General features: G+C 42.9%; 1 protein-coding gene across 2 annotated transcripts; it reads right to left on the bottom strand.

The window, feature by feature from the left end:
• Window positions 1-795: 795 nt before the first annotated feature.
• LOC104693575 (glutathione S-transferase A4-like) lies at window positions 796-8,395 on the bottom strand. 2 transcript variants are annotated; one of them, XM_019290792.3, is made up of 7 exons: window positions 8,360-8,395; window positions 7,622-7,728; window positions 6,880-6,931; window positions 2,870-3,002; window positions 2,406-2,547; window positions 1,242-1,373; window positions 796-1,105 (listed from the first exon to the last, which is right to left on the bottom strand). In XM_019290792.3, exons 2-7 carry the CDS (start codon window positions 7,706-7,708, stop codon window positions 983-985), a joined length of 669 nt encoding a protein of 222 aa, XP_019146337.1. In that variant the 5' UTR covers window positions 7,709-7,728; window positions 8,360-8,395; the 3' UTR covers window positions 796-982. The 2 variants fall into 2 exon arrangements, with proteins under 2 accessions (XP_019146337.1, XP_019146332.1); XM_019290787.3 differs by lacking the exon at window positions 8,360-8,395 and adding an exon at window positions 8,127-8,296.
• Window positions 8,396-10,277: the final 1,882 nt, after the last annotated feature.

Here is a 10,277-nt window from a genome sequence, read left to right as displayed (position 1 = left end):
GGGTTCTCCTATGGAACATGGGATCCAAGGGAGCACTCAGTGGGTCTCACTGTCTTTTTGTGTATTGTTTTATTCTGGCTCCCATATTTTTTTCTAATTTCTTTTTTTCTTCACTCATGTCATAGAATATTAAGCAGCAGATCTGGTTAGTGACAGTTGTTGGAACACAAGTTTCCTTCTAGGCAGATGCTTCTCTGTTGCATCAGGCCACTTCACAAAGCTGTTATTGTCTGCTGTAAATATTTTTATTTGAAAGTCAATGAAACCTAAGTATCTGTTGCTCTGTGTTCTGTCCTAAATGTGTAGAAATAAACATCCTCTGCCTTGCCAGAGTCTGCAAAACAGACTGCACCTTTCTTTCATGACACTTTGCTCTCAAGAGGTAATGTATTTGTAACATGCTTGTGAGTAGCAGGTATGATCATACAAAAGGTTTGAAATACTTGATTTATAGAGAAAAATAATCAGTTTTGCAAAAACTTTGCTGAGAGACCTTAAAAACCCAATTCACCCACAAGCTTAAATTTAAGAATGGAAACTTGAAACAGGTGTACTTCTTTAAAGGTTAAGTGGTGCCAATGGTCTTCTCTTTCTTCTCTTCCACAGGTCTTACTCTGAGCTTCTTTTCATGTAGAAAATACCTTCTTCAACAAGTTACATTCTGACAGTACTAACAATGCATTGTTCTTTCTCTAAATTCATAAATTCCCTACCCTACAAATAGTTCTTTGCCTCCATATGCCTATGTTTTCATGTTTTGCCAAGCATTTATTATCAATAAAGACAAAGCTGTTGTCACATTGCCAGAGTAATAGAATGCTTTATTTCTGGTATGGGTTGCTTTGTTTTTCTAGCACTGGTTTTAACTAAAACAATACTAATTTACTGAGCTTCCTTCTCCTTTGGTTTAGGGTTTGGAGTTGCTGCTCTGCTCTCCCCTGCTCTCCCAGCATTTTGGGTCTCCCCAAAGGTGGCAAGGCTTTCATTTCTTAAAAACCTTCAACACAGTTTCTACATAATGGGCATCTGGTGGCGGTTTCCTTGGGCTGCCAGGCTGCAGGAACTTCTTAATTGTAGGCATATTGCTCATTTTGGTTTTAAATGCCTAAAAAAAAAATAATTAAAAAACAATTAAGAGAGAAATTCTGGCCACAAAAATGTGATTTAGACAGCCTGGGGAGATGATCACTTCAGGACTGACCTCCAGCTCCTGAATACAGCATGCTCAGTAATAAAATTACCTGCAGCTGAGGAAACCCTGACAGCACAGCAGGAATTTTTTCCTCCACTGCTAAAATGGCTTCCATTAGCTGAACATCTGCCCAGCTGAATTTGTTGCCCACAAGAAAGTCTTGACCATGTTGTTTCAAAACCTGGAGAAGAAAAGAAAACATGGGCTGCAGATGAGAGTGGGGCATATGGGCATCCTTGGCAGCTAAGCCTCACAGCACAGCTGCAGAGCTGAGCAGCAATTCTATCTGAAATTTCAGGGTGGACTTTTCAGCTGAAGCTGAGCCTACATCATTTCACTGTTGCTGGAAAAAAAATGAAGTTTTGTTCATTTCATGTTCTAGTAGACAGACTACAAACTTTGGTCACTCAGTAATGATGAATGATGATTGGCACCGGGAACAGAAACAAAACCACATGCTTAAATAAACTAGTAACAGTCCTAGAATTAGAAATAGGGATAATGGAAGAAGTAACAAGCAATTTAAGGAATTCATAGAACTCCCATTTAGATGCTTCATGTAAAGTGATGTCCAATGTTGATATCAGGAAGCAAACTTAGAAATGCAGAATTGCAACAGCTAAGTAATGAAAATCCCTGCCTTTGGGAACAGGTTATTTTATTTTAGTGTTAAGAAGTTCTGTGATGTTCACCCTTTATTATTGTTTTCCACCAAAACTAGATAAATATTACAAAAGTGGGAAATATTGCCAGATGCATGAATCATATGGGTTGGGTTTGTTGTTTTATAAATCTATGACTGTTGTTTTACTAAAGTACTCCTAATCTCTCTATCTGATTTATTTGCAAGGGATTTTTGCATTCCTCCAGTGAAACTTTTCCAAATGAAATTAAGCATGGCAGAGAGATGGGCTCTAAACAAATATAAGTATAGGACTGTTCCTTCAACAAAAATAATCTCATGTGCTTGCTTTCACTTCAGTGAAAAGTTTTTCTGTACAGCTGAGAACATATTGCTTTGCAGATGTTCAAATACCACAGCCCTGACAACACAAGCCAACAAATAGAGGAAAATGTGCTGCTATATTTCTCCTTCTTTGAGACAGCCAAGAAAGCTGAGGATTGGGAACTGACCTACACTACAAATGCATTATTTTGCAGAAACTTTTTGGATAATTGCCAGTTTGATAGATACATACTTGCTGTCACTTACCTTTTCAAAGACTGGAAAGTACCTGTTAGTTGCCCTCTCCTTAACTGAGTCAAGATTTTTCTCCTTTGCATCAGGTGGAGAAAAAGGAAACATCAAAATCATCTGCATCAGATCTGCTATTCCCTCTACATACATGTCAATCCTGTTGGTCAGGGGAAGATGGTAGAAAAAAGCACAGAAGTTATTTCATCTGTTTTCCAATTAACTAAGGCAACTTATAGGAATTTTATATCACCAACACAGTGCCAATTTTCACAGCCAAAAGTAAGCATGAACTAAACATGAATATTTTTCAAAAGGAATAAAAGCCTGTTTCTGTTTAGGAACATTTCAGAAGCAGTGCTTAAAACTTATTGTTAGTCTTTTTGATGCCTTTATACTGGATTTACAGGATTGAATTTGGTTTATATAATGTAGCTATCAAATAACAAACTGCTCCATAAGTGATAGGAAGTGTTACATACAGGGCTCTCTCCTTCAGGTCTTTCCCATACAGATTGTATTTCCCTGCTATGTAGCTCAGGATGGCTCTGGTCTGCACCATCTTCATCCCATCAATCTCGACCAGGGGCACTTGCTGGAAGAGCAGGAATCCATCTAGGGTGGAGAGGTGAAGGAAAGCCTTTTAGCTCCTCCTAGACTGCAAGCTGTACAGGAGAGCAAGGCACTGAGCACATTTCTCTTGCAGTGTAGAAGACCACTGATATCTTGCTCTAACTGTAAGACTCACTGCACCCAGCTAACATTGTGGGGAAGATCAAACAGCCTGCATCACACTCCTGTAGTGAGGTCACCACAGTGCAGCTGAGGCCTGGGCTTGACAGCATTGCCGGAGCTTCACCGGCTGGTGAGAGCTGGCCCTGCTTGTACTTCTGGAGCCTGCCTCATGCTGGCAGGAAAAGCCTGAACCAGCACTTCCAACCCAAGGAATAGAAGGAGAATAAAGATATGTGGTAAATCTGAACTTCAAAAAATTCCAATTCTTTAGAATGCAGATCAATTCCCTGTCAGGGACATACACGAGTAGTACTGCAGCAAGGCCAAGCTGATAGAATACAGGAAGGGGTCAGGCCACTTTGAACATCCTGAAGCCACAGAGTTAGAGGCAGAGCCTGTGACAGCTGTTGGTGTTTGAGTAAGTTTCACACAGTCACTCCAGGACAAGAGTTTGAGAGTCCCCATAGATTTTACAGGCCTAGCCTTAGTGTCATTCTACAACAATTCACGCCTATTTAGAAACAACTTTGTAGTCCCATTTTCTGCTGGTGATGGTCGGAGCAATTGTCTGAGCTTTCAGTGAGGCAGCTCTGAGAGCTAAGTAGACACAGAGATTTAGCATTGCAAAGTCAGTCTATTCTAGACCAGTTTTCTGCTGGACTAATTCACTGTTTTTAGAGACACTCCCTCCTCCATTTACACACTAAGGGCATCCAGAGAACAATCCTGCCTTGTTTATAATCACAGCAGAACTCCAGGTCCAAACAGGCAGCTGCCACTCGCATTGCTCAAAGTTAATGATTTCTTTTAATTGCTCAGTTTTTATCTGTTTGGTGAATCCTTCTTTCAGATATAAAGGTTCATTCTAACGGGCACGTCTGCCTGCCTCTTTCTCCAGAGCTGTTAAAATATAGCTGTTAAAATACCTTGCTAGGCTAGAATTAACAAAGATTCTTTACTTGTTCTATATTATTAATTTACAGATAAAATTCAAAAATTAGTTCTCTCTGCAGCAACAAATAGCCTAGATTTGTTTCTTGTAAACATTCACAGAAAGATCATGTGTGTTCTTGCCTTTCCAGAACACATTCCTGCATCTTAAGGAAGAAACATTACTTGGTATCTATCTAGCAGAAACAACAGAATGGGAAAACTAATAGATTGGGAAGAATATTTTTCAGCAGAAAGATGTGAAGTGAAAAATGAAATTTGTCTTTCTGGCCCTTGACAAAAAGCAGTGTAGCAAATATGACTGAACTAAATACACCATTTGTTTCTTATCTACAGAAAAGAGGAGTCCCTCTTAAAATCAGTAGTGGACTGCCTCTCCTCCCTCGTTTTGCAGGGAGAACCACTTCACATAACCACAGCACAGAATACATATGCAGGATTAAAAGGAATTTGCCAGTAATTTCAGGGATTGGATTGTGCTGGCCAAAGGTGGTCTGTGGAGTACACATTAAAAAATCAATCACCTGTTGTTGGAGTGAAAGCTCCTCTGGACTTGGGCTCAGAGGGAAGCCAAAGCACAGGGGTTGAATTAGAACCTTTGGACAAGCTGAGATACATGAAGCCACACCGAAGTGAAATAGAAATATAGATTTTTAACTTTTAGTAGAAATATATGCTAAGTGCCTTAAACATTAAAAAGCTGTAGCAGAGACCTTAAACATAGTTCTTGCTGCAGCAGTGGTACCTTTTCACAGAATTCTTTACTTTAGGACAAAATATAGATAGAATGATACTGTTCACATATTTTAGATGGCGTGTTCACATAAACAAGAAGAACTGATAGAAACTGTATATGCAAATCTGTGTAATACATGTGTAACACTTGTGTAAGACTTACGACTGTTAGAATTAGACCAGGATAAGTTAAGAAAAAGAAAACTAGAATTGTGTGTTAATCTTATTGGTCAGTTAACAAATATAATCCACACTTCTGTAAGAAAAAATACAGAGCATATAGAGCATAGAGGATATAGAAGAAGAAGAAGCTGTTTGCCTGCTGTTTGCTGTTGCTGCTTGCCTTTATCATATAACCCCTTTGAACTCTGCCTTCAAGAAAGCTATGAGACTATATAAGTTCTTTATTGAACTTAGCAGAACATCAGCCTCCTCTGCTCTCTTACCCTGGTCCGGGAAGGAAGGGTACCCCATCAAAAGCTCAACAACCTGTTATTTGTAAGCAACCAGCAGAGCTCGTTGATACCCAGGTAGCACTTGGCCAACATTTGGCTGCACAGACTGTGCCAGGTTAGTTATCCCTCAGGCCAATAGGTACAGGTCTGCCCAGGCCAAAGTTATTTAACTCTCTTTGCCTCTGAAACAGCTGTCTGTCTGCAAGCTGCCTGCTGGGAAGAGCCCCTGGCCCAGGCATCATCCTGACACTGCTGGGGCATTGCTTGGAGGATTGTCAGCTGGTACATGCCAAAATCATGCCTGGGCCAGTCTAACGATGTGGTAGTGTCTAAACACAGGAAACCCTGTCAAAAAGCATATTGGTAGGGAGAGAAAAAAAGTTTAAGGGAGAAGTAATGTGGAGTTACTCCTGTTGAGTCCTGCCCTGCACAACTGGCAACATTCCAGAGGTCCCTTTATCAGGATGACTAATTTATCTATCTTTCTTCAACCCATTCTATTAAACCACACCTTTTTTCTTTGTGTTCTCACCATCTTAAGCTCAATATATAGACATAGAACGCTTGATGTTCTTTATAAAACTTCCCTATCCTTTTCACCATAATTTAATTCTCTCTGGATATCAATAAGCTCAGATACAATCCTGGTTACAGTATCACTCTTTCTAGATAACCTATACTTGTGAAGGATTTACAGACTTGGGCTTTCACTACCTGTGCTCTTAGATTTAGAGCTATGATTGGTTTGTGTACACTGCACTGTCCTCCCACACTGTAAGAGTCCCAGCCAACTGGACCTGCAAATTTAATTCTGATCTAGTTAATACCACTTCTATTTTATTTTTGTTCACTTTAGCTTTCCCTGACAGAATTTCTTTAGACACAGCTTTTCCTTTCTGAGCTCAGCCACAATACATGCAAGCCCTCTTCCAACTTTCCTTGTATAGCTTGGCACGCTTAGCCTGCTCTGAGGTTTCTCTCACGTGTCTTGGGCAGCAGGTAAACTGTGAGGCATGTGCACTCTCTACTGCTCCTCACAGTCCCAACTCCTTCCCCACCTGGCAGGCAGGGTGTCCGTGGAGGGGTTCACTGATGGATTTCTTCTGACCAGATATCAAGGGCAGTGGCTACAGGTCTGCACTGGTGTGTGGGAAGAACTGGTCTTGCTCGCCCAAGGTTGGCATGTGGCATGCTGGTCGCCTTTGTGGCATGCTGCTTGGACTATGTCAGGCTTTCCACAGGTCTCCCTGCTGGCTCCATGCTTTTTAACTAGGGGAAGCTTCATACCTCAGGCTCAGGGAGTTCTATTTGCCCTGGACGAAAACTGTGCCAGGTACCATGCTAACAATTCAACAGCATAGTTAAGTAAGTTATATTAAATAGAAGTGTTTGCCTGCTTAATGTACTACAATAAACACAATCACAGATGCTCTGGCTTTTAGTTTATAGCAGTTATTTGGCACTGGAAATAATGGGTTATTCAAAACTAGTATTGCACTATTCAAGGTGTGCACCTAGAAGTTTCCCCTCGTTTAAGTAAACTATTTTTGAACACAAATTTAGCTAGGCTGGACAAATATTTTGAAGGACTACACCTCAGGTGTCAGGATTCTTACCTTTGATTAACTTGTCATACTGCTCTTTTGTTTCCAAATACACCTCTTCAAACTGAAAAAGGAGTGAGAATAGTGTCACACTGCTATTCTTCTGTTAACTTTCTTCTATTAAGTGATAGCACATAACCATGCACAGAACTACTGAGTCAAGCAAAAGGTAATGGGCCAGATCTTCAATCACACTGTTTGGGTACAGATGTCCTGAGGATCCAACACTCCCTGACAGCTGATGGGGAAGAGAAGGAGGGCCCGGCCACTTCTGCATTAGTGCACTAATACAGAAATAAACCAAGACCAAGCAGAAACAGAGTGCAAGCATCTACAGAAACAAGACAGGTTGGGGCCAGCGCCAAAGGAAAAAAGGCACATCAAATATTTCTAACCCCACCCCAGTTTACACACATCGTAACTGCACACTTAATAAGACTGAGTTAAGGAGGTTTAGCACAGCTACAAAACTTACAATTAATAAAGGTTCTTTAAATAAATCCCCATTTTGTCCCATTAGGGTTAATTACTTCAGGAGATTGATACTACTGCTAATGAACTCTGAATGCCAATGAGTTTTGCATCCCACGTATCAACCACCGAACAACGTAGTTACAAACATGCAGTGCTATTGGACATATGAATTTAGCCACTCTCATGCAGCTTTTATCCTCCACACGCATGTTAAATTGTCCCCCACTGAGGGAAGTTGCAAACACCAGTCTGTAACACTCTACTGAAAACGTCACCCAACCTCTACACCGGCTGCTGCCAACAGCCACCGTATGGGCTCCATCCGGCCCCTTCCATTCAAGTAGGTAAGCCTGGGCTTCCCCGACATGTTCCTGAGCTCCTGGTTCCCTGAAAGATATTAAGCAGAAAACAGTCTCTCATAAAACTGGTGTAAGCACCATTATTTTGAGGGGAGACAGCACCGTTTATTCTCACTATGCCTGATCAAGTTTAAACTTCATTTGGTTCAAAATATAAAATGAGAGACAGCCAGTGCTAGGAAAGGAAAGATGTGTGAATCTGTAAAGCCGTACCCAGTGCTGACAGGGAGGGTTTCTTATGATTGAAAGCAAATACAGACATGTTTAAACAAATGGTATGAGTCCCTAGCTACAGGGGGAACACTGCTGCCCATGAAGACAATTATACAAAGCCACTGAAAATGCCACCACATCTCAGGGAAGCTACTCACTTAGCCTCATTGTCACCATCATTGAAAAGATTAAAAGAAGGAAAACACGTTTTACCAGTAAGCTGAAATTCATCTTGCTTTGTTTGCCATATGTGCATTTTGCAGCTTCACATGCAGTCCATTTCTTTCCTCAAATAGGGGCAAATGAATTGTTGCTATTCCCTATACTAGTTTGAAAACAAACCAGTGGGAGGCACCAAGTCAGAATAACGATTTAATGGAAATTAAAGAAAAGGAAGAAAAAAGTAAAAGAAAAACACTGTCAAACTGACAGAGTCAAGGTACAACCTGACACCCTGTTAGGCAGGGTGGTGGTAGCAGTCTGGTAGAATGGTGGCTGCAGTCCTCTGAAGCAGTGATCCTGTAGTAAAAGAGTCTGCTCTTCCTCAGGAAGTTCAATGGTGGCTGTGTAGCTCCTGTCCTCTGGAAATCCAGTGGGAAGGGTTGTCTCTGGTGGTCAGAGTCCCAGATTATATTCACGATGGGATGCTTGGTTCCTCCCTCTGGGTGGAGCATCTCACAATGGGGTAATGAGTCATGAGGCAAAGTGTTGATTAGGCTCATTAACAGAAGATAGTCCGGAGGGAGTTATCTCTGAGTCAGGCGGCAGGACAATGATGGGCAATTAACAGAAAGATAGTCTGGGGGGAGGAGGCAAGGAAACACTGCTCCACCTGGTTCCAATAGCTCCTGAGGATAGTAACAGAATACACTGCAACCCAGGACATTCCCTTTATTCCATGAAACAGAATGAGCTTCTTTAGCCATCCTGCATGGCTGCAGCCCATTTCCTTGCTGCTTATGGCAGCCTTGAGGTGTCCCTTGAAGCCAGATGTGGAACCTAGCTGCACTAGTGTCTAGGTTTGAAAGACAGGTGTCTGCTAAGGAAGGCAGAAGCCTCCCTTGGAATGGCAGATGTAACCCCTTTCCCTCCGAGTTATTATAATTTTGAAATCAAGGGCTTTTAGGCAAAGATGTGGGAAATAGGAATAACAGTTCTCTACTATTATATATTATATATATAACCAGTCAAACAAACAGCAATAATTATGGCAGTAACAGCGAACAATCACAAACCCAGTGCCAGCCTTCTCGGCTGTCGGGCCCTTTCCCCTCGGGTGCAGTTCCGCTCGCAGCCGGCAGGGGCGCTGGCGGCTCCCGGTGAGCAGGGCAGGTGCGATGGTTCCCCCGCGGCTGCAGGGGGCGCTCCGGAGCGAGCTCGGGGAGCACGCGGCACCGGTGCCCTGGGATCCCGGGAAGGGATGGAACAAAGGCTTCACAAACCCCTGGCCGGACCCTCGGGAACAGCAAGCTGAAACGGCGGGCTGGAACGGCAGGCTGGAACGGCCGGGACGAGCACAAATCCCGGGTGGCAGATGCGATGTATCCAAACGGGGAACCCCGCGGAGGTCGGGCAGGCAGGGCGAGCACGGCTACAATGTATCGAAGGCTCAAAGCATTAGCAGGGCAGGGCGGCCACAGCCCAGCCTCCAGCGGAGCAGGGAAGGCGGCTTTGGGATCCCAGTGTTGTTTCCAGCAGAAAGAAAAGCGGCCGAAAACAACCAGCAGCTCCTCTCTCTCCGAACTGCCGAGACCGAACTGCCCACACACCCAGGTGAAACAAAAGGAGCAGCCAGGTCTTTTGTTTTCTCTTAAGCACCCAGCGATTTGTATCTTAGTAACAGTTTGGGGGGAAATTCCTTTAACAGAAAAAAAACCTAGACCTCTTAAAACCCCAACAACTGGCTTCAGGTGCACTCAGAAGTAGCCCCTGGGGCACAGGGGCCCTGCATGTCCCGGGGACTGGCAGGCACACCGAGGCTGTCGATGCTTTGCTGTACCTGTGCCTCTCCCAGAGCGCGTGGCAGAGACAGCGCGTTTGTACCGAGCTGTTTCATACGCAGGGACAACCAGCTGGACTGGCAGTGCTCACACACGAGCAGAATTTCTGCATCCAGGCCTTAATTCCTCTGTGCTTATGCCCTAATTACTAAAAGAATATGACTAGCATTCCCCTTCATAAAGATGTTTGTATCATACACTAATGATCAGAAGGAAAAAACCCCTTTAAAATAGATATCCTACTGGCTCAGAGTGCCTCACTTAAAAAAATTTCCAGATGACTCCAGTTTTCCCAGTTAAAAGCCAAAGCTGCAACATGACATCTGTCACACCTAGCATCCACTTGATATTTCTTATTTGAATC

This window comes from Corvus cornix, chromosome 3 (genome assembly GCF_000738735.6).
Source record: "Corvus cornix cornix isolate S_Up_H32 chromosome 3, ASM73873v5, whole genome shotgun sequence".
NCBI lineage: Eukaryota > Metazoa > Chordata > Aves > Passeriformes > Corvidae > Corvus > Corvus cornix.
This window is presented reverse-complemented; position numbering and strand designations above follow the sequence as displayed.